Below are 23,629 nucleotides of genomic sequence, written 5' to 3'. Positions count from 1 at the left end.
ACTTAAATGTAGCTGTTACCCAAGCAACCGAATAATAAAATTTTATGATTTCTATAACTCACCAATCTGCAGTTCTTTGCAGTGTTGTCACACAACACAACTCAATTTTAGGCCAACAATACACATACAATCAAAATTTGGAAGTTTTTTTGCCAATGTTGCAAACAAAACGTACGCTTTGAAGGTAAACCATTCAAATACGTGATAACAATTGCATCAAGCGAGGATAATTGTCTCTGGAACAATTTAAGTATATCATTAGATATGTTTGTCATTGAAAACATACAATAGCAATCAGAACTATGACTGCTTCGTAGTGATATTACATCTCACCGAGGTCCATTTTGAGTTGCCCACGCTTCCTACCGATAACAATAGTTCACTATCAGGTTTCTTCACAAATCTGCGATCTGGTATCTATATTGTGTTACGCATGGCATGGCGCAGCACCATTTACTGTGCACATTAGAATTCATACCAGAGGCAAAGTCGGGCAGTAAACATGAGTCAATTGCGTGAGGAAGTTTTAGTGAACAGTTTGAAACAGGTCAGCCTACAAAGACTGCGCTATTTGAAAATGGACATGGACAAGTTGGCTAGGGACTCAAGGATTAGAGATGTAGGCGAATTTTGGTCATTATTGGACATGCACAAAATAAGGTTGGGTACACCTGAACAGTTGTATTTATTTATATTATAACGATAAAGTAGGTATATGTAACGTAACTCTTCTGAAACAAGGCCTTTTATCAGCTAGTAGGCTAATTGCGTGCTTTACTTTTAATCCACGCAGACTGGATGAACGCATGCGGCGTGAATTCGGGCAAGTCATCGTCGATAACCGCGGTGTGAACGTGGAAATAGCTTTGCGCCATCTGAAGAAAGCTCAACGGAAGACAGGTAAAAACCGTAGACCGATTAGCTGAACAACAATCGTTTGTGGGGTGGCCGTTTTCAGCCCATAATGAGCTTAGGTTTCACTTGTGATGACTGTAAATACACTGTGGGGTTGTAATGAAGGAATTGATACAATAACACCAATGTTTTCTGTAACTAGAGTACCTTTATGTCGTAGAACCTTCGATGGTGGTGTATCAATCATTTAAACAAGAACTGTCCAACAACAAGTATGCGTTACTATGCGTTGTGATATAACAAATGTGTTTAGGACGGGATAGTGTCGAAGTTCTTCCGAAAGAACGCGAAGTACCAATTTTAAATCCAATCCGGTAAGAAATGAAAAAAAGGGGGGCATATCGCTTTCATTATCTGGTTTAATGCTAGAACAAAGTGATAGTAAGCGATTTTTTATAGTATGTGTCATATCTGCTTAAACGTTCATGGCCAATGTATGTTTTTTTTGTTTGAAAAAATCACAGTGCCACCCCAGTAGCTACACCGACCGTCTCCGTCTTTAAACCATCGCCACAACCGGAAAAGCGCAACTACAAGCTAGACAAGTTCAGAGCGAAAGCAAGAGGCATTGGAAAGCTAAGGGCGGCTTTCAATAAGGACAAGCTAGCACTCCCATCTCAAGGTCAAATACAAAACCAACATGAGGTATTGGTGCATAAAGTATCACCTTCAACGGGGGGAAAGGCCGAGACGTCACAGACAGATGCACCTCTTGTCGTTGGGGATAAAACTAAAGGTAGCGGTATCTTTTAATTTGTGTAATTTGCATACGATGTACAACTTAATCGGGTTCTTTTCGTAAGTATAGCTAAATCTTTTTGTTACTGGTGGATTCGTTGGTGCCGCAGCCTTGAAATTTTGTTTGTGGTGTTGTATAAAACTTGTTTTGTTAATTTTGGATTCAAAGGGTAGTTACAAAAAAACATTTCATGAGCACAAAAATATATTTTTGCATTGAATTTTACTAGATGCTTTATCAAGCAACGGAAGTGACGCCGTTCCTGATCGGGATCCTCATGAAAAGATTTCAAGTCATGTGAAAGAGCAGGGGAAGCCGCAACAACCTCTTTTGAAAATCCTTCTGCATGAGGAACCTTCGCATTCCCAACCTGGCGTGGAAAATAAGGCGTCAAAAGCAAAACCTGAAAAAGTGGACACACCTGAAATACAACAGACTGAACGTGAAGAAAAAACGGATAATTTGCTGCACAACGAAAACAAACCGAAAACACCAGTCCCCGAAATACCTTTGCAAGAAAACCAAGGTACATTACTGGAAGTGCGGGCGTCTATTGCAGAAAAAGCTGACGAAGTGGAAGAGAGAATTGATAAGCTAGCTGATGATACGGACAAGGATGAAAACGTGAAAGTTGAAACACTAAATTCAAGGATCAATAAAAACGACGATGTTTCACACGAACTTGTTGACGATTCGTTGGAACCAACCCTTGAGGCATCGAAAGCAGTTGACAGCACCACACCTGTAGCGGCACAAGCAGATAAGGAGATGACCAATACAGACGCCCAAGACAAAATCGAGAAAAACAGTGACGCAGAAAAATCTTCTTTAACTGACACTCCAGACAACGTTTCTAAAAGTAAGCCCGAACTCACTGTTGATAAGTTACACGAATTTCAACCGCAAATCGTGGAAGAACTAGGTTCTTTTACAACAACGACACAAGATAAGTGTCAGTCTGAACCCGATGCTGGTACTGCACCTCCTGAAAAACCCGTTGAGGAAACGACTTCTTCTCGTACTTTGTTGGATGATCAAATTTCCAGCAACCTTCTCACATCCACGAGTTCGGAAAACAAAGAATATTTGAAAGACCAGTTGGGTAATGAAACACAATTACCTGATGATGGAGGTGAAAGCCAGCAACCTGTGGCGGAAGGAACCACAGAAATAACAAAAGTTCTCTGCGAAGAACCGACTGTGGAGATTATCAAACACGATGCCAAACCACAAACTGAAAAGGAATCTTTACAAACTGAGCTAACAAAGTCGAAGCCAAACAAAAGTGAGTCAAAAAGTTCCCGAAAAGAGAAGTCGGCAAAAGTAAAGAAGAAACAGGAAGAAGAACCAAAGACACAGGACGAGGAACTTCCTCCCAAACAAACGTCGCAGGTGGAAAATCCGCAGCCTTACAAGGAAGAAACGAGACATCGCCTCGACTCTTCTGACTCTCAATCAATAACAACGCTCTCCTCAGACGATTTCACACATCAAAACGACGATTTCGAAGATATTGTGGACTCTGACCAATACAGATGGAAAGAAGGGTCAGATATCGGTCTGTCTGTGCAGTGGGTGTAAGTTTCCAAAACCTTTTCGAGGCCAAGAAATCTGTGTTACCAATAAATGGTTCTGGGTCGATGTCTGGATTATGAAGGCCTTACTTATAAATGTAAAAAATCCGAATGATTCTTGACGTATATATAAGTCAGACATTTTTTTACATACATTTCGTATATTCCTGATATGATTTCTTTACAATAAGCAATGACTTGAAAGCACCACAGGATAAAATTGATTTTCAGGCTTACTGTTAATGTTCTCTTTATTCACCAGAACCATTCCTACTTGCATTGCTTGTACCAATAAACATATCACATAAATTATTTTAGTAAATCATTTCATTCTATTCGCCTATCGCTGTCTACACTTTTGTTTTATCACCATTTGTCGATAAATAGTTGATTTTGCAGATATGGGTGCACGACATCATATCCACAATGCATGAAAATCACGATCAACGGCGAACTTATCTATTTCTCAGGCTGTGTGGTGATCGTTTACAACCACGTTCGAAAAACGCAGAGACATTACCTCGAACACAGTGGATTTATCACGGGGTATGTGCGAAATACTGCTTGTTGTTCACCAGTACATGTACACGCGGGGTAAAAACATTTTTACGCAGGGAAAATTAGACTTTTTTAAACGACTAATATCAGGTTAAAGAAGCGCATAAGCTTCCGAAAACTGAACGTACATAAACTCGAAGCAAAACACTGAAAGGTTAATTGTGTTTTATGTGTCAACCCAGGGATTCACAAACCTGCAATTTCAATAGATTCTTATTGCCTGTGTTCTAGGAAATAAACTTTGTTGGTTATTGTATGTAAATTTTCTTATGTTTAATTATTATTTTGTATATGTTTTCATGTTTCCGACTTGGTATTGTAGATTATCGCTACACCCGAACGAACCCAAAGTCGCGTCATCCCAGCTCCCCTCGCATCGCACCGCCAACAGCACGACCGACATTTCAACAGCCGTGGGATTCGGAGAAACGCACATACGAGTGTGGAATTACGACAACATGGAAACCATCACTGTGATAGGACTGGGAATACTCAGAAACCCCGTCTACATAATGCAATTTCTCGATTACCAGGTGCGCTAATTTCCCGATACCAGGAAAGTGTAGGATACGATGTGATGCATTATAGGTAATATATCTTCGATGACAACGCGTAAAATCGACGATGTTGAAATTGCAAAATTTTTTATGTTCATTATGACAGTATGTGTGCCTGGTAATCTATCCACTAGCCCAGTGCCACAGTCACCAGGGGCATAGATGAGATCTTACATGTCGAAACAGTTTGTACATCTGTCTGCAGCTCTCATTGATAATTATGGCTATTTAGCACATGAACATAAACTGATTTTCACCTGAAATGTTTTTAAAATATCTCGCATGAACTTCATTGCAACCAAACATAGGAAACACAGATTTTTCGGTATTTTACATCTCGTCATTTGCACAGGACTACTTCGTGACAATCGAAAGTGATGAGTCATGCACCCTCACTCTGTGGGAGGGAGGTTGCCGGGTGTCGAGCGTGAGTTCCGCTTTCCAGGAGGTAACGATGGTTGATCCGGTTATCACAAAACAAAAAGTGGATTCGAAACGCCCAAAGACATCTGGGCCGCGAGCTGGTGCCACGCAAGTTCGACCCACCAGGCCCGAAACCAGTGCTGGTGCGTGACGTCAGTATCAATAGTTTACAATTAATAGGGGTAATACGTAGCCTATACTTTAGCGTTTAGCATAATGTGCGATGTGCGAATAATTTACCATATCCCGCTATAAAAGCCAAACGTAAGTTGGTTTATTGCTGATGTTTAAAAAAAAATAGAATAAAAAAATTCAAATTTACATTCCTAGAAATACCAAAAATTAATTTTCTCTCAGCTCATAAAACTAGGAAATTATGAGTATAAGAAAGACGCAAAAAAGGCACAAATATATTTTTGCTGTTAGTTTTATTGGTTCAGAAAATCGGAAAGCTCAGCTTTTTGAAATGTTTCAAATAGATTTTTTTATTCTCGAAAGGTCATCGGAGGTTTACGCCACTTAACGGACCGCATTGCCTCGGATCGATTCACACTGGAGAGGGAAAGTTCGTAACAGCCGGGAAACGACAGATTAATTTTTGGAGACTCTTGGACGAATACGACGAGGAATATGTTCACGGTGAAAGCACAGGAGCGCAGCTCTCTTCACCGGTTACGTAAGTGCTGTTCAGATTTGCCAATCTAAACAGAATTCTCATCTGGTTGCAAGCAATTACCACCAAAGAATCACCTTGTTTTATCTTCAATGGTTTTTAAACAATTCAACGCTTAGTTTAGTCTGTAAATTGTGCCTCATTTGGCTAAATCATTGTGTTTTGTTTCCAAAAACAATTCCACTGGTAAAATAGCAGAATACAAATCAGAAATAATTTCATTATAAACCTTAACTTGGTTCTTAATATTCATCCTTACTGGCATCGATGTAACACAACCACGACTTGCACATTTTTAGCATTATTTCTGCTCTTTTGCCAGAGGTCACTTTGGTGGAAATTTCTTCAAAGCGGAATACTTGTCGTGTTGTTGCTACACCGATCGTTTCACTGACGGGAATATGCTCACTGGGGATTCGAACGGGACTCTCCTTCTGTGGGACGACTTCGCTAAGACTCCAGTGCGCGGATTCGCGCATGCGCACGAGTGTCATTTATCCTCGATATGCGTCGGTGATTCCGGTAATAAAGCATTTATGTTCGAAGCATTTTTCTTTTTTTTTAATTTTTGTCTGTAATAGAGTAAAATACATAATCACATTTCAAATTTCAAATTTCTTTCCAATGTGCGAGCATTCAACAGAATGGCTTTAAATTTGTTCATTCTTTGATATCATATTCTTTAGTGAGACAATGGATTAAAATAAATGCACACAGGAAGTTAGTATTGATATAATCGCAGACGAAACTTGTACTGTTGTCATGTTTCCATACAGGCCACATCTTCACATCAGGAGCTAAAGACAAGCAGGTGAAAGCATTCGTCTGTCGCAAGGGTAAGATTGAATACATCGGGAAGCTGCAAATCCCTGCGGAGTACGGCTCAGCAACTTGCCTGGCCGTCGAAAAGAAAACACTGTTTGTGGCGACGGAAAAGAACACAATCCTAGCCGCGACATTGAACTTAGAACAATCAGGTACTTCCAGGCCGAATGCCGCTCGGTTGCTGCACAAACGAACCCAGTCTACTCAGTCGTTGAAGTTTCCCAAGACCGCAAACCCAGAAGAGGGAGCAACAGATCGGGGAACGTCTATTTTTGTCGGCTGGGAGGAGCAGGAAGTGTGTAGAGGATTGAGCTTCGACAACAAGTGTGTTTGCGCGTTGAGGGCACTTAAATACAAAAAGAGACGACAGAAAGGTAAAAGGTTTTAGTTGTTTGTTTCACTTCGAGTTGGAGAAATTGTTTAAATACATTTTTCAACTTACTATTTCTTTGTTAATGATATACCTTAAATGTCTGTGTGATGTTGTAATTGTTTATGAAAGACTACGATTCCAATTATATATATGCTTCAAGCGTTAATTATTTGATATCTTGTAATGATAGCGGTGTGTACACCTGTCTGCAGCTCTCAATGAATATCATGGATCTCTTTGCACATATAAGTCATACCTTTTAACCCATTGTAAGGGAGAGCTTTTGAAATGAGTGGGCCGTTTTCAATCAAACAAAGTCTGAAATAAATAAATACCTGCAATAAATACCATCCAGGAACAGAAAACTTGGAAGAGTATCGAAGAATTTTAGCTGGAACACCTCCAACCGTGGAAATGAAATCTGCAATACGCCATCTTTCCAAAAGTGCCGGGTACAACTTTACCAAATCTAATCACTTCTATCCACGGGTTTTAAAAAAACTTGTTTGTGCTTTTTTCTCAGATTGAAACGAAAGTTTCCGCCAGAAAACATGGCTACCTACGCATGGAAGAGTAAACAGGATAAACTGAGTCAATTCACGGGCGACAAACTTCAGTTTTCAACCCCGCGCCTTCGCGCCCACGAAAGGATTCTCCTTCGGTAACTTGTTTATTTATTCCATAATCCAAACACTCGTACACATACAGAAAAGCAAAAAAGGTTGTGCTGAAGACAAGGTCGCGAGCTATGCTTTCTGAATCTTTTCTTGATTGTCGTAGGGGAAACTACGCTCAATTTCAGCGCTGTATTAATCCCTCTCCGTTGTATTATGAAGGAAGAAACGCTCAAACCTCATTATCTTATGTCCAGGGAAAAAGCAAGGGAAGATTCGGGAAAATTCGACGACCTCAGCGGGCCTCGGAATGTCGTCAAAAGCCAAGATCTGTTTGACGTGAAGAAATGTGGAAAGAGTCAGTTTTTCTTGACGGCGAGCAATGACGGATGGCTCCATCTTTACAATGCTTCCGAGCAAATGTAAATAAGAGTTATAAAAATTTCTAGCAGGTTTTCTACTTATTGCATTGGCCTAGCACCGAAGGTGAAATTTTCGGCAATGACGTTTACACACATGGTTCACAATTCTATTGAATAGCCTGGGCCCGACATGTCTATTTGCTAATTGTTTCGCTTTTATGATTTACTCCAAACAGGAAAGAGTTTATTTTAAAAATGCAAAACTCTATTCAAGAAGTGACGAACCTTAAACTGATGTAAACGCACGGTTGTGATGCAGAATCATTGGCCGGTGCAAAGTGCCCGAACTTCACGGTGTGCAGTGCATGGACACGTCATCACGCAGACAGTTTGTGGCTATCGGATGTGCGGACGGGACGCTGACAATGGCAAGAATCAACAAGACTGCGTTTGAGGTATGGACTCTTGCGGATATTCCAAAATATCCTGACACGGCGGTGGCATCTTTCTGTATATGAGAACGCAACGTTTTGCTAAAATCATGATATTATCCGTTCAAAATGTTTTATTCTTGGTGATGAGAATTGTTTAAAATAATACTTTTGTTGCCACGTCAGATTGTGACTGATACAAAAATCTTAGAAAATATATATGTGAAGAAATAATATTAGTCCAAAAGACAGGAAGCATGCGTTTTATAAATTTTGCATTCGTTATCAAGCATGGTCGTGAATGTTGCAAACTAACTGCATGCTTTACATTCCAAAAACCTTCGTTACAATTTGTGAAAAACGTGTGTCGGACAGCGCATTACAATATACGAAAACATACGTAATTTTCACCCAGCTTTTTCCGCCTTCCAATTTCTACTGTTCGACTGAAGGCAGAGCAGCCATCAACCAACTTCGCTTCTCTCCTAGCGGCTGCAAACTTCTCGTGTCTGTCGGTTGCGACGTGGTGGTCTGTCGCGTCGCGCGCTCCCACGTGGTGGAACTAGCACGGTACATAAACCCAGCATCTGTTGCATTTTTACATGGTTGTTTGAAAGTGGTTTGAAAAATCCTTTGTTCACACATTCGGTCGTATTGTTACTTTCGTGGGATAGTGGTTTTAACCTTGTCAACAGATATATATTAACCAAACCAAAACCCAAAATTATCTTGTATTTGGCCATTGTTTGAAAACTTATACATATTACACTTGTAAATTCCATCAAACCTGATTTAAAAAAATATACTTATTACACCAACTTTTCCGCTAAAGGTATTGAAAGCAGTTCCAACTTTCTAAATTTTGTGCAGATGTGTGGGTCACCGCTCAAAAGTTGTAGTTGGTTTAGATTGGACGAAAGATAAACACGAGGGCTCTCGTTACATAAGATCTTGCAGCATGAAACCAGGTGACGTACAAACAGACGTTATGCCAAATTATTAGTAACCCTTTCCGACTATCGTTTGCACAATTAGTTCATCTGTTGGAATTGTAGTTTCAAAACACTTTCAATTTAACCCTGAAACATTTTGTGTGATGCGTTACTGATGCTGACAGGCATATTGATAATACAAAAGGCCCTTCTGACTATAATAATTATTTCTCTATCTGCTTAGTATAACTTCTGTATTAAATCATTTCTGTGGTAAATGGCATAAATACCGGAATATTATAATTGATTGGGTATGTTCAGAAATTGAGCTTAAAGTGTGGAACGCCAAATCAGCTGCGGAAACAAGTTTCCAAGTAGGAAAAGATGAAAGTGTGTGGGCTACCCATTCGTGCGTGCTAAATTTCAACTCAGAAGGTGAAAGAACCACAGCATTTGTTGCGTTTGGCAGAAACATCCTTTAAGTATATTAGATAGAAAAAACGAAAGAAAACTACATGTTTCAAATTTCACAATATTTCGTTTATAATTCGTGGATTTTTCTCATGAGATTTTTTTTACAACAGCAACATCTTGATGTTACTGTCACTGAAATGTTAAAGATTTTTGGTACCAAACAGAATTGAAACCATTCGCCTATACTTTTTTTTCTGTAATAACATCCTTTGTTATACTGGTTAACTATGATATATTACCCACGTTCAACAGGACAGTGGAGCCACTTTGACGATTTCACCTACACAGCGCATTCAGTCGAAATGAATCCTCCAAAACCCATGCGACAACACAGACACGGTGGTGGCTTCTTTTGCCTCGGTGACGTAGAGGGTGTCGTCACTACGGGTACTTATCCCAGTCTGGACTCTTCGACAACAAACACTTGCAGGTGAATGGAAGGTTATAGGGTTTCACCCACCATCAGGATAAGTGACGAAAGGAAAATAGTAACCTGCTCAGATATTGGATCATGACTTTTAAAAATCCGGCATTTATAAAGTTTAAAAATCCTGCATACAGTACATTAAGCTTTCTTTAAAATTCACCGTAAACCATTTGCTCAGGGCACATATTACGAGCATCACAAGCATTGTGGGTTTAACTGGAAAACAACAAGTCCTCACAACTGCTGAGGGAGATCCGAGCATCGTTCAGTGGAAAATAAGCGAAAATTAAATCTTTTATATTCGGGTGCTTTTTTAAGAAATATTCGCAAAAAAACAATGAAATGTTGCTTGCAGTCATGCAACGTATGTTTGTGCTTAAATAAACAAAACTATCTACATTTCCAGTCACACGGACTTTGTCACCGAAAACAAAAACTAATCTATTGGTTTGTGTCTGTATGACAGCGTGTGAAAATAAAAACATTCGTCCTTTTGCAAAATATTTTACAAAATATGCCTTTTCAAGAAACACTGAGATAAAAAAATCGACCCAGAGAAGAAGGGATCTAAACTCTTCCTGAGGACTATTTCTGCACGAGTGATTTTCTTAAAACTGTTGCGTTTAATGCGTGTTAATACACTGTGTTCGCTACAAAACTAACTACTTTTTTGTAGTGTTACAAAAATATGAATTCAGCAACATATGTTTTGAAAAGTAGCTAGTTGATGTTTTTCATTGAATGCCATTACTTGATGTGCGTTTACTTTTACATCCGTCTCGGAAGAGTATCTATGAAAAATATTGAATTCAATACTTATTGCAATTGTTCAAGCGGAACAGTTTTTATTCCTACGCTCCGGATTACGTTTTCCACTTTCGCGTTTTAATTGAACGAAAGTCAACAATTCTGGAACTTGCGAACAAAAATTTGTCAAAACTGCAACGTATTGCCCATTGATACCAGATGTCGAGTGACGGTAAGTTGCTCAAAATTTGTAAAAGTTTATTAAACCTGTATAGATTGCCCCTATCTTGGCGTAAAGTGTAAACCAACATTGGTGCACATGTGCCATGACATGTTCAATGTTGTAGATGACGTAATCCGCAGAAGATTGCTTATTGATGGAGACGGTGGTGGTGATGAAAGACGACTAAATGCCCTCATGAAATTGTTTATAAAATGGTGCAATTCTCCGGAGGCTGACAAGTAAGATTTTTATACTTTGCAACTGTTTTCCCTACCCTTTCTGTTTGAAGAGAATAACTCTTACTCTACTGTGCTGGTAACTGCCCTGTTGCCCTATGTCAGTATGAAACCACCTAAAACCGTGTTGTTGAAGGTTTGTGTATTTGACAGTTCAACTCATCAAAGAATGCTTTCGTTTCTTGCACAAAGTGAATTTGCCATGACCAAGTCTTCATTTGTGCATGCAATGAACTTAAAGCAAATGGACAAATATGAATGCCTGCAAGTAAGTGACTGACCTGATAAAACAAGCTTTCTATATACGTACTTGCCTTGGCAGTATTTTGTTTATTTGTCCAATGGTGTTAATTAAATATTCAACAACTTGTATTAGGCTATATGTACCTTTTTTCCAAATGATGTAAAATTTTAGACATCTTTTGTATTCAGGCGGAGATTGACAAAAATGTATCACTGGCTCGCGAAGAAATACAAAAATGCAAAAAGGAACTTGAAGAAGCCCGACTGGTTCATAAAAATCGTCAACAGTATGATGCCCTGGCTGGGATTGTGCTCAAACATCCAGACCGACAGAAAACGGAAGGGTAACTGCATATAAATATAGTTGACAATGGTTTGGTTCAATTCACAACCTGCTTGCTGTTTTTGTAATTTTAGGACTTCATTTAAAAAAAGTATAATCTAATCATGATTTAAGTTCAAAACAAAATAAACAAGAAAATAAAAATATTTTTTTTTTGTTAACTAACATCCCTCTGGTAAATATTTTAACACAGTAAAAAGATAACCTTTTAGTGCAAAACTATGAACTTTTTGTGTGTATTAGACAAATTAGTGAGCTTGATGAAGAATTGAAGGAGTTAAAAGCATCTGAACTTCGACTTGTTGAAAAGTTGGATCTCAGGAAAAAACAATTTCATGCTTTGTTAACCTCGATACACCAACTTCAAACTGTACTTAAAGGTAAACTTACTAATATCGATAGGGTAACTTATTTTGGCCTAATCTTTTAATCGATCTTTGTTTGTAGATATAGTAATATTTGAAGAACAATTTGGTTGCCTATTGTAGTGCTGTATTTAATTTGTACAAGGTATAATCAAACCAGCATGCATGTAAATTGAAGTATACTAGTATTTAAATTTTTTATAAAACGCCATATACTTAATAATAAGCAATGCAAACAGTTCTTAATTTATAGCTAATCTGTTGACCTAAGCGATATACCTCCGGTTTGTTTCAAGTTGCTGTTTTTTTATGGAGAAACACCATGGCATTTACATATACCATGCCTAAAAATACTTCATAATGCTTTCAGAGGAAGAAGATTACATTGAGGAACAGTCACAAGATGAGGAAATGTCCATGGAAGTTTCACAGTCAATCGGTTGACCTCATTCTGTAATTCTATATCTTGGAAGTGTTTACAAAGCGTCACACCCACGGAAGAGGTGCAACTGGCAAACGAAGGACCAACAAAATGTTTTTCTCTCCTTCCACCGCTTGTACACATCACGTATACAACCAATAAAACGTTTTTGCGAGCGACTCATTTTGATTTTCCAACTAGCTCAAGACTTCATATTGCCAATTGATACGCCAACCGAAAAAACTGTTTGGTGGCGCCCTAGAGGGTCAAAGGGGACATTGAGACGTCGATCCGTATCCATATTCTTTACTGCACAAGTACCCGTTGAAATAGTTACTTATTCAATTTCGTCGGGAAGACAATCTGTAAGCATCAGTACACTGAAAACGCGTTGCCTCATTGCTTGTTCATGATTAACGCGACGCAGAGCCATCAACGCTTATGGTTACGACTCGGCATTAAAGTCGTAGTCTTTTAGTGGGCTGCACAAAAAAGAATGGCTTCTATTTCTTGTACATTGAATATTTGTACAAGCAATAGAACCCTTTGTTTTTTGGCTAGTTAGTCGGCGTGCTGTAGTCACCAGCTGTAGTGACGAGGGCAGATTTTGGTGGAAACAGTGTGTACTGCATGCAGCTCACTGAAACATATTCCATTTGTGAGAAAATTTAAATTATGGTCGTCCGAAATTGAAATAGCGCGACTATATATGAACATATTTTGCGTATAGTAATCGTCGATATACTTAACACAACTACACGCTGGATCAATTTGACATCCAGCAAAGAAATTCCCACGTATCATTGGGTTCATGTAAAAATCAGTTGCATTTCCTGGAAATTGAATTGGGAATCACAAAACGAGTCCATTTGTTGACCAAGACCCAACAAAAAGTTTTTGATTCGCTGAAAAATGTGCCACAACGCGATGGACACAGGTGTAATTGTTACATGGGGCCTCTAATACCCAATTAAAGTCTCATCAATGGCACAATACATATATTTCGTCAAAGAATGAATGGAATTTTGACCCTTCTGTCATTCGGGAGATTTACCCGCAAAAAGGTCATACAGTCAGGCGTCCATTTAAAGTTGTTATTCTTTGAACATTCACTACGAAACAATGGAACAGTGTTTATGAGGCGGAAAATACAAAAGAAAGGTTTCATTTTTGCTGACACCTTATATGTAGCGCGAGGCTGTTCGAGTCATGTCGTATCTGGTATCTTGGAAACCATATCGCAGTGTGAGAACAATCGCAGCACTAATAAGGTGTTTTAACAATATTTATGCGTTAATATTTTTATTTTTTGGTGTAAGCGCATTTGTATGACCACACCATTGTTTAATTGCCAAGCTTGCAAATGTCAATGTTGTAGCTGTGCAGATAGAAGTTTTGTTTGTGATGCTATGAAAGATTTCGCAGGAAGATTGTATAATATTACCTTAAAAACTAACTGGAAGTTATTTAAGCCACGTATATTTTAATATTGAAAGAGATGCATTTTGTGCAAATGAAAACGGAAAAGCATAACAATCTAAGAAATGTTGATAAAAACTACACAAAAAGTCGCCGAAACTTTTTTCACAATGATTTTTTTTTTTTCACAAAAAGTCGCCGAAACTTTTGCAAATAGGCAAGCAACAAGATTTTGTTCCTATGTTTCACAATGATTGGAATTTTAATGAAACAATTGTTAATTCATTCGGTAAACCAGGTAATTTGCCACCGACTTTCTGAACATGCTAATTTTTTGTCTCACAGACGAAGGACTCAAATTTGCGTACTTGTGCGTTGATATGTTTAAGCCGTTGTCAAAATAATTTGGCCATAAAAATGTACCAAGTTAAAAGGATGCTGTGATTGCCAAGCCATGATAAAAGTTACAGTCGTTCGACAGAAGAGGCGGCCATTTCGTTTTGGCCACTATGGAATATGGGCTGCCAATTTCTGTTTCTTCATGGTGGTGTGCATCTTTGGGACTTTGGCTTACTTAAGCATTGATCGATTTGATACCAAAACCGATGGATATAAAAGCGTGATCAAGCCCAATCTTGTACAGCAACGACTGTTTGAAGTGCAGGTAAGTACATACCAGGCACTGCGTCTAGATTTTTGTCAAATCTGTTCGTTGCAATGCACAACATATAGTTACTGTAGTATTTAAAATAAAGGTTTTCACCTATGGCTCTCAACCTGAGTAACTCAATTCCAAGTGGTTTTCAATGTCCACGTAACAGCCGTACGTAATGGTCTTCCATCACCAGTTTCCACCGCTAGATGGGGTGGCAGAACCACACCCTAAATCAGTGATTCCCAACATTTTTGTGGTTGCGTACCACTTGGAGGTAAAGTAATTTTGACGCGTGCCACCTAGTTGAGTGTTACAAAGTAACCTAGGCAAGTAACGAACACTTTGGGATCACTTACGATTTTTCAATTCGAATCTCTATCCGCTAATTACGGAAAGGTGCTCGCGTACCACCTGGAATGCCGTCGCGTACTACTAGTGGTAAGCGTACCACCGGTTGGGAAACACTGCCCTAAAGGAAGTAAAATGTCAGTCAAGGCGCCCGTACACCAAGTTGAAAACCTAATCGGGGTTTGTTGCCAGCTGAAACGCGTGCGATTTCGATCAAACAATGGAATAAGAATTCCGTAACTAACAATTGAGCAATATTGACACCTGTGGGAATTTTTCGACACGTCACGTGGCCAGTCAGATAGGAGCACCACACAACAGGGAATACATGTCTTGGCTCCAAAGCATGTTGGTCGACGCCCACCCGCACAAATAAAGAGCAAGATATCTCTTTGAACCTATTGTTCATATTCGCTTGTAGCTATGTCCCAGTTGAACCCCAATTCTGTTTATTGTCATCAAAATTTATAAAAATTACTGTATGACTTTATTTGCTAAAAATTTTTTACCTTTAGAATGAAGCATTTCGCGAACGTCGAAGGGTTTCGTTGCAAGGTTTGCCTACAGGATAATTTTGTGTACCACAAGTATTGAAACTATTTTACTAAAAGACTTGCTAAACCAAGCACTTAAAATATATTTGATAGCAATCTGCTGTTTAATGAACCCATAAACGTACCCACCAAAATGGCTTTTTTGGTAATATCATCCAGGCTTCCAAATGACGATAATGCAGTTTTAAAGTTTTCACTTTTGGTTGATACACTTAGGGCCATTTTAATGTTCAATCATATTTTTAGTGGTCGATGTCGTCGAAAGGGACACCGTGGGTATGTTCAAAACATAGAAACCAATTCCAAGTGCCCGTTGTATTACAATTTTATTTTGTAGAAGTTGAGGCTCGGGAGACGACGTGCGACTGCAGCAGTGGAGATGGTAATTAACATTATTATTATTATTATTATGTTTCTGAAATTCCCACAATGATAACGAACAACACGCTATACCCACATGGTATGGGCCTCATACAATTAGATGTAAAATTGATCAAATTTCCTGACAAATTTCTCTGATATGGAGAAACACATTAGTTCACTAAGGTGTAGAAATACAGCCTGCGCTTGAAATGGACTTAATCAGATTATGACGCGTGCTACATAACTTAAATTTCATTTTCCACAGCATACAGTAAAATTATTCGTTTTGCAGGTTCTGGAAGCGGCTCTGGCAGCGGATCGGGAATGGGTAAACGATTAAAAGTTATATAGAGATTTTCTTATTGGTGCTTAACGCTTTGTTTTCTTACAGAACCCTGTAATTGTCCCACTTCAACCACAGGTAATTATTGACGCATTGCGTAGAGACTTTTTTAGTTAGACAACTGTAATGTTTTCAGAGTGAACTTTCATCAATCTCTGTATTACATATTGAACTTGTTTAAAAATGGATCTAGAACCTGTAAAGTAACTTGAAAGTAACAGCGGCACTAATATGTTTTTTGCCTTGCATTTAGGCTCTTCAATGTCATTTCAAATCAATAAAACCCCCATCCGTTATTATTTTTGGTCAAACATAATCATGAACAATCTAAAATTTATTACGATTAGGATTTAATCTGTGTCCTGCCTGAGGGTATATAGTTGGATATATTTAGTCGCTGTCATGGTATTATTTCGCATCCAAAAGTTCTTTAATCTGTTTGGAAGCGAATGCGAGTCAAAAGTTCAGCACTACTAAAATTTTGATTTATTTTTCAGCAATGCCACCAACCACTACCAAACCAACCACAACCACACCAACCACTACCCAACCAACCACTACCCAACCAACCACTACCCAACCAACCACTACCCAACCAACCACTACCCAACCAACCACTACCCAACCAACCACTACCCAACCGACCACAACGACACCAACCACTACCGATCCAACCACTACCGAACCAACCACAACTGAACCACCAGGTACTGCCACAGTGCCTGCAACAACCACTTCTGACGCCACAACCACTGACACCACTACAGGTGCAAGTGATGGAGGAATTTCGGCAGCTCTGCTTGCCCCAGCAATCATCGCCGGTATTGCGATTGGTGCTGCTGCCGTCGGCGCGGCAATATGGTGCAAGAAGAAAATGGCCCAGAACAAGTATAAAGTACAGGAAACCGAACCAAAACTCAAAGAGTTTAAATCCGAGGTTAGTGCTTGTTTCTGCCTCATGCGATTTGGCGATGTCTCTATCAATGCTGTATTACATGTCGTGGTGTATTGTGGAATTTTTGTGCCAGTTCAAAAGGTTGTTTTGCATAGAGTCAGCTTTCAAACTTCCAGACCTTTTCACGTCAGCTTCATTCACGATTTTTGTTATCTCATCTTAATTATCAAGAATGTCCTAAACTGGGTCCTTCCAGCCCTCGATTAGACAGTGTGTTAGCGACACCTATACACAGAACTTGCACTTGCATAAGCATCATCAGTTTCTTACGTTAGTTATTGCTTAATTCAATATCCTTAACTATTGGTTGCCTTTGCAGGAGAGACCTGGGCCATCAGACGACCTGCAGCAGCTCTCCGCCAAGGAAGATCTTCTGAAGGATGCAATTGGTCAAGGCCGCATTTCTGTGCTGGATTTCGCGATCAAGCAGTCGACAGCGGCAGGCCTCTTCTCTGTGAATGACGCTCTTGTCACCAAAGCCCAGTCCAAGTAAATACATACTATGTTGTGAAAGCATGTTTCGGTATGTCCGCCAAAATATACCGATTTATGAATAACATCAGTAGTTTTAAACCGCCAAGCAAGGACCTGCGCAGTGGGGCGATCCTGCCATTCATTCCATTGCATGAAATATTACTTAGTTTTAAACCGTTTTTGTGCTGCGACCCATTGTAACTAATGACCACCTTACAAAAGTTCCCATTCAGGCCCATGCAACGCCCATAGTGTAACTCAAGTTTGAATGAAATAGGAAAAGCGTCGAGCAAGCGACTTGGGATTATTTACAGGAGTTGTTTAAAAAATCCGTTACTAAGTCTTTATTGGCCACAAAGACAACAGGAGATTCCGATAATTAAAACGTTCATTTGAATTGAAAAGTGCGATTTTTCTATTGTATAGGCCAGGACCGAAACTTCGATACCTTAAGTAAATTAAATGATAATAGCTAGGAATATTCTTCTTCTTCAATATTTTACTGTTTTTAATAGTTTATCAAAAGCCTTTTGAGAACCCCAGAACAATGGCAATTTTACCCAGGTTAAACACTACTGAATTACATGCAATTAAAACACACATTTTACACAGGTTGTACGAGTGGCGACGCGCGCAGTTTCAACTAAAAACAGCCTACGAGGCAAAAGACCTTCGCGCGATGGAAGATTACGTCAAGCGCTTTGAGGAGTTGGACATCAAAGACGAAACGGGGGTGTACGAAAAATCGGTCGACCTACAGTACGAGAGGAATTCGTTTAAAGCTCAAATGAGAGCGGCGGCAATCCAAGGCAACGAGGACGCACTTGTATCTTCCCTTGACGGTTTCCGGTGTGTAAAATGTTATTGCAGTTCACAGATTCCAACATGTTTGTAGCTAAGGTTTTCTTGTTATATCTGATTGCTGGTATCAGAATCATTAGTTCAACAAGTGACGTCTATCGCTACAATAAGTATATGCGTGGTTAAGTGACAAATGTGCCGGTTTCCGATGAAATATCGGAAAATTTCTCTATAGTGGGCAATTACGATCCAAAACTTATTGTGACGTAATAATAGCGAATTGGTCACTAACGACAAAGCACGCTAGTGTATGTTAAATCGTTTACAGTGTTATTTGTATGGTTGACAATCCTGACTGTGGCCCATATTGACGCACTGATAGGATTGAACTTTAATACCACGTAACTATTTCTCTTTGTTTCATTATGTCACTAAAGCGAATTTTTCGCAGCAAACTGGATCTACCGGCGGAGTACGTGGCGACCGACGGCGACTTCTTGGCGGCAGAAAAGGCCTTGGGAGGTATGCGTCAGGAACGCTTGCTGCAGGGAAGATCACACCGCGAGATGAGAGGGGAACTGAAGGAAGCGCTCAGGCTGAGAGACCAACAAAAAATCATGGACGTCGTGCGAAAATTCGAGGACGCGAAGATTCCGGACACAGACGGAGATCTGGAAAAAGCAAAGAAGTAACGACTTTTTTGTCTTAGGTTCAACGTACGCAGGTTTGTTCGTTATCCAAAGAAGACGTGCTGTTGTGAAAATGCCGACAATGAAAGTGTAAAAGCCATTGATTGTCCTTTTCTATGAATAACTATACGAAACGTGACGTTTGCAAGAATAGCACAACATGTTTTATGGGTGCATCATTCAAACTAATGCGTTTTGCCTAATGGTTCAAACACTAGGGATTTGCAGAGTTACATCTGTACAACCTAGAGCGCCGTTCGATTGACTTTACAGAGATGTGTGAGCCACGAACGGTAAAGTTCTTTTGTCCTGATAATCTTTTAGTAAAACCTTGCAGGTGATTGCTTAAAACAACTGAATTTTCTTTCGGAAATGTACACTTATAAAGAAAAACGCCATAAATAACAGAGTGCTGAAGGAAATGGAAACCGACCAACTCGCACAGCGCGACATCTCATGGCAGAAGATGCAAGACGCCTCGCAGTCACGTGACGCCGTTGGGTTGAGGGGAGCGATCCGTGACTGCCGGAAGAACGGAGTAGCGGAGAGCGAAATACACGACGGGGAAAGATTGCTTAAGCAGGTGGAGAGGGAGGACCAACTTCTGCATCAGATGAGGGAGCTGGTTGTACAGAAAGATGCTCCCAAACTGATGGAGGCAATAGCCGTGTTCAGGTGATAAAGTGATGTTGACACTGTGATAGTGAACTTGTGTAGCGCCACAATTCTAAACATTGGATAAAGCATAAACGCATTTTTTATCGTACAGAACACCTGGACTTCAGTTGGTCGACAAAACAGGTGACGTGAAACGGGCAGACGACTTGTTGCAACAACTGCGTGAGCAGGAACGCATGAACAGAGCAAAGGGCGACGCCATGTGGCGGCTGCAGAACGCACGAAATGTTGGAGATCTTCAGGCTATGGATGGAATGATAAAAGGTTTGGATTTTGTGGAAGTGATTATTAAAAAAGGAAACAGTCGCCTTTGTGAAGCATAATGAAATGCAAAAACGGACATGGTAATGTCACAAGTTGCACTAGCGGATTTGATTTTTGTTCAAAATTACGATTTTCAATAACTGAACGCTCTGTGTTTTGTTCCAGCTCTTGAGAATCTTTCCTCTGCCGGTGTGGACGTGGATGACGCCGCAGTCCTTCGCGCCAAAACCGAACTGGACACTTTGCGCGGTGAAGTGGACTACCGCACCCGCATGGAGGCGCTCAAGAGCGCGATGACGAAATCGATCAAGGTTGAGAACCTGGCGCAAATGGAAGACCTCATCGACCAAATGGTCGGCCTCACCGCCGACGGGAAGTTCAACATGACAACGGACGACGCGCGAATGCTGGACCAGTCACGTGACATGCTTCACGACCTCAAACGCAAGCACGCTCTGATGGATCAGATCGAACAAACCAGGCCCATGCTGCAGGTGCCTTTGTTGCCCGGAATGGTGGACAAACTCGCCGAGGGAGTCGCGACGATGATGAAGCTCAAAACATCGGCAGCCGAATTTCCCGGTATTTTCACGCCGGTTGATGGGGAGTTGTTGGACGCCGCGGTCGGAAACTCGGTTGACTTGAAACGGGACGTGGAGAAAATGACAGCGGCTCGCCAACGGCTGACTGCGGCTTCGGCCAAACGAGATTACGCCGAACTGGCAGCGGCCATCGCGCAGGCCGAGGACGCCCCCTTTATCGAATCTGAGACCTTGGACGGCCCGCGGGAGTTGGCCAAGTTCCTGGATCCTGTGATTCGCACTACAGCCCTGAAGACGGCCATGGCAAGCCGAAGCATCCCGGACCTTGCCAAGGCGATTGAAGACTTCAAGTCGGCCAAAGTGGCCGACCAAGGGCCGCTGTTGGCCAAAGCCGAGCGCACCATTGACAAACTAAAGCGACTCGAGCGTAAACAGGCCAAGGCGGAGATAAAGAGGAAAAAGCAGCAAGAAAGACGCGACGCTGAGATTCTGGAATTGAACAGTCGACTGCAGACTGCCATAGCAACCAACGACACGTACCGCTTGCAGGAAGCATTGGATTTGTGCGAAAACAGCGGCTACAGACAGGACGAGATTCCTCTGTATGAGGATGCGGAAAAACTCTTTGATAAACTCACTGTGGAAGACCTTGGCTCTCGTCTCAAAGACGGAATCGAGAGGAGGGACATCCAGCTGTTGGAAAACACGATAGATGAGGCTGATTACGGAGGGTAATTTGTGTTTTTCATTGGTTCTACTAAGCCGACATGCTGCAGTGCCTTGCATTTTGTTGTTGCAAAATAATGCATGTTGTAATCATCACAATTAAGTATAAACCGTAACTTAAAGGTATTGAGAACACAGCTCATTAATATTGCATTGTTTGATATTGCTATACTTCTATTTCATATACCTTATTGCCACATCAGGGATGCCATACTGTACTTATTTCAATGATTTCACCTTATTGCTGTCTGGGCGTCCTTATTTTAAGCTGTTTTAGCTTTTTGTGTCCTTTACCATATTATTTCCCCATAGGTATGCTTATTTTAGGCTTATAGCTTATACGGTCAAAATGTAAATCTTCTGCTTTCTTCAGGTTCGTAGCCGACCTCGAGCCAATCTACAGCAGCGCCAAGGATCTCCTTTACTCTCTGAGAGAACTTCACTCACTCCGGGAGCAAGTCGCAGGCATGAACCGGAACCTCATATCGGAGATACAACGATATCGCACTCCGCCTGCTGTGGTTCACACCGTTATGACAGCGGTCCTCATGCTGCTTGGAGAAACCCAGCGACAAGCCACGGTATGGAAACACAGTGTTAAAGGGGTTAATTTTTGGCGCAAATAAGTGTTGAGCAAAGTTGTGACCAGTTCTCAAACTCGCAATGCCGAACTTAATACCAAACAAAAAAGTACGCTTTAAATGCGGGGAGATTGGATTTCGTTCAACAACATGCGGTATTTTCCGAATTGACAAAGGATTTTTCGGGCAATTGAATATAGAACCATAAGTGTGCCTCAATTTCATTCGTTCGTTAAAATATCGTCATTACAAAACTTGATACACAACTTTATTGTACTAATTTAAAAGTGCATGAGGCAAGAGCTCTTTAATTTTTTTTTGTGTTTTTCGGTCAAATCTGTCCTCGGAGGGTAAAATATTGATAACCAATTTCCTGGTGCCTTCTTTAGAACTGGTTGGACATTCAAGCGGTCGTTGGTCGAACGGGGCGAGACTCCCTGGCTCGAAAGGTGAAGAGGAATGCCCCAGGGGATGTCCCTCTTGAACTGTGCGACCGAATTGACTCCGTACTTGGAGACATTGAGTTGGAAGACGCGACTGCAGTGAGCTCTGGCGCCGGCACCTTCCTCGCTTGGGTAAGAAATCTGCATAAGAACCTTTGGCTTTAAATCATATGATCGTCGCAGTTAATGCTTTTTAAAGAACCATGAAAATTCTTTTAAACAATAATGTTTCGCATACTTGTTATGTGACAAACACTCTATTGGAGGCATTGTGTTTTGACCTAACCTTTCAATTCAACCGCAAACCTTTTCGCAAACTAAAGCGTTTTTGCAAATTCTGGCATACCAAAAAAAACATTTTCTGTTAAAAACATTTACCATTATCGATCATTCGAAAAGATTCCTGTCTCCTAGTGTCAAATAATGTATAGGCTTAAAAAAACTCTGTCAAGACATGCAAAACTATTCCAAACCTTATTGGTGGTTTAATCTCTCTTTCATGCAGATTAAATGCACCCTTAAAGAGGCACGGTCACTCCAGTACAAGTCTGCAGAAACAGAAGTACAAAGCAACTCTGATGACCAGGCCTCAAGCTCGGCGTTCATGTGATGATTTAAAATCCGATACAACAACAACCGAATGCAGCATCCTCGCATTAAATATTTGCCTGACGCTTTTATTTGGAGCAAAGGCGTTTTTTCTGCGATATTGGTTGGCTTGTAATTTTGTGGATGAATTTTTTATTGTGATTTTTTTTTCTATTCCAGTACTAATTAGTTGCCATTATGTTGCAAGATCAGTCCATGCGTTAATACAGTACTAGCTTCCGAACCACTCTATGTATTGTAATATTCCTTAGTTTTATATGGTAAACAGGAATTTTCTTGGCGAATTATAACGAAAAGGCAGTTTCAAGCAGTTGTGCTCTTCTTTTATTAATCACATGAAGTTGTTAGGGAAGTCGTAACCTTCCCAGTAAAAATCCCTTTCACCTAAAGCAAAATATCCATGGACCCTTATATGCCGTGGGGACTGGCATTGGATGCACTTAATTTGCACGGAACATTCAGGTGTTGCTTTTTCTAAAATGCCCGAAAGCTTTTCCCTGTCTGTATTATTTAGTATTCCTACTCAGCTCCAATTTCCTCGAACGAACAAAAATTCTTAAGTGGGCCAGTTTCTTCCTTAGTTCCTTAAGTGAGCCAGTTTGACTGAGGAGTTATGATGGATATCCTTTATACCGGTCCTATCATATTCTGCAGTTCTTTGGCTGGTACTAATAGCGTCATGCTTCATTACGGTTTCAGGGTATTTATCTCCAATTACATCCTCAAGTAC

General features: G+C 40.4%; 3 protein-coding genes across 5 annotated transcripts; all 3 read left to right on the top strand.

Moving 5' to 3' along the window:
- Nucleotides 1–501: 501 nt before the first annotated feature.
- On the top strand, nucleotides 502–10,362 carry LOC145904850 (uncharacterized). Its single transcript, XM_082992401.1, has 20 exons — nucleotides 502–660; nucleotides 794–900; nucleotides 1,169–1,229; nucleotides 1,380–1,651; nucleotides 1,884–3,231; nucleotides 3,628–3,774; nucleotides 4,109–4,319; nucleotides 4,696–4,909; nucleotides 5,265–5,442; nucleotides 5,762–5,961; nucleotides 6,216–6,638; nucleotides 6,993–7,089; nucleotides 7,161–7,298; nucleotides 7,509–7,673; nucleotides 7,933–8,068; nucleotides 8,460–8,614; nucleotides 8,915–9,012; nucleotides 9,298–9,411; nucleotides 9,703–9,880; nucleotides 10,056–10,362. Exons 1-20 carry the CDS (start codon nucleotides 503–505, stop codon nucleotides 10,165–10,167), a joined length of 4,512 nt encoding a protein of 1,503 aa, XP_082848527.1. The 5' UTR covers nucleotide 502; the 3' UTR covers nucleotides 10,168–10,362.
- Nucleotides 10,363–10,720: 358 nt separating this feature from the next.
- Nucleotides 10,721–12,850, top strand: LOC145907449 (THO complex subunit 7 homolog). Of its 2 annotated transcripts, XM_082994863.1 has the most exons (6): nucleotides 10,721–10,856; nucleotides 10,972–11,086; nucleotides 11,237–11,351; nucleotides 11,516–11,670; nucleotides 11,913–12,049; nucleotides 12,405–12,850. In XM_082994863.1, exons 1-6 carry the CDS (start codon nucleotides 10,844–10,846, stop codon nucleotides 12,476–12,478), a joined length of 609 nt encoding a protein of 202 aa, XP_082850989.1. In that variant the 5' UTR covers nucleotides 10,721–10,843; the 3' UTR covers nucleotides 12,479–12,850. The 2 variants fall into 2 exon arrangements, with proteins under 2 accessions (XP_082850989.1, XP_082850985.1); XM_082994859.1 differs by lacking the exon at nucleotides 10,721–10,856 and having other exon boundaries at nucleotides 10,956–11,086.
- Nucleotides 12,851–14,227: 1,377 nt separating this feature from the next.
- Nucleotides 14,228–23,300, top strand: LOC145899793 (uncharacterized). 2 transcript variants are annotated; one of them, XM_082988714.1, is made up of 16 exons: nucleotides 14,228–14,538; nucleotides 15,393–15,432; nucleotides 15,678–15,707; nucleotides 15,772–15,813; nucleotides 16,087–16,122; nucleotides 16,186–16,215; nucleotides 16,635–17,074; nucleotides 17,412–17,581; nucleotides 18,179–18,415; nucleotides 18,819–19,055; nucleotides 19,465–19,731; nucleotides 19,826–19,998; nucleotides 20,164–21,271; nucleotides 21,640–21,847; nucleotides 22,237–22,422; nucleotides 22,796–23,300. In XM_082988714.1, exons 1-16 carry the CDS (start codon nucleotides 14,329–14,331, stop codon nucleotides 22,898–22,900), a joined length of 3,519 nt encoding a protein of 1,172 aa, XP_082844840.1. In that variant the 5' UTR covers nucleotides 14,228–14,328; the 3' UTR covers nucleotides 22,901–23,300. The 2 variants fall into 2 exon arrangements, with proteins under 2 accessions (XP_082844840.1, XP_082844834.1); XM_082988708.1 differs by having other exon boundaries at nucleotides 15,769–15,813.
- Nucleotides 23,301–23,629: the final 329 nt, after the last annotated feature.

This window comes from Ascidia mentula, chromosome 1 (genome assembly GCF_947561715.1).
Source record: "Ascidia mentula chromosome 1, kaAscMent1.1, whole genome shotgun sequence".
Classification (NCBI taxonomy): domain Eukaryota; kingdom Metazoa; phylum Chordata; class Ascidiacea; order Phlebobranchia; family Ascidiidae; genus Ascidia; species Ascidia mentula.
This window is presented reverse-complemented; position numbering and strand designations above follow the sequence as displayed.

Coding starts and splice junctions, on each gene's coding strand:
- LOC145904850 (XM_082992401.1), top strand. CDS start 503: ATGAGTCAATTGCGTGAGGAAGTTTTAGTGAACAGTTTGAAACAGGTC. Junction 1,230..1,379: donor CCAATTTTAAATCCAATCCG/GTAAGAAATGAA, acceptor AAAAAATCACAG/TGCCACCCCAGTAGCTACAC. Junction 7,674..7,932: donor TACAATGCTTCCGAGCAAAT/GTAAATAAGAGT, acceptor GTTGTGATGCAG/AATCATTGGCCGGTGCAAAG.
- LOC145907449 (XM_082994859.1), top strand. CDS start 10,956: ATGTTCAATGTTGTAGATGACGTAATCCGCAGAAGATTGCTTATTGAT. Junction 11,087..11,236: donor AATTCTCCGGAGGCTGACAA/GTAAGATTTTTA, acceptor TGTATTTGACAG/TTCAACTCATCAAAGAATGC. Junction 11,352..11,515: donor ACAAATATGAATGCCTGCAA/GTAAGTGACTGA, acceptor TTTTGTATTCAG/GCGGAGATTGACAAAAATGT.
- LOC145899793 (XM_082988708.1), top strand. CDS start 14,329: ATGATAAAAGTTACAGTCGTTCGACAGAAGAGGCGGCCATTTCGTTTT. Junction 15,814..16,086: donor CGACTGCAGCAGTGGAGATG/GTAATTAACATT, acceptor TTCGTTTTGCAG/GTTCTGGAAGCGGCTCTGGC. Junction 22,423..22,795: donor CCGGCACCTTCCTCGCTTGG/GTAAGAAATCTG, acceptor TCTTTCATGCAG/ATTAAATGCACCCTTAAAGA.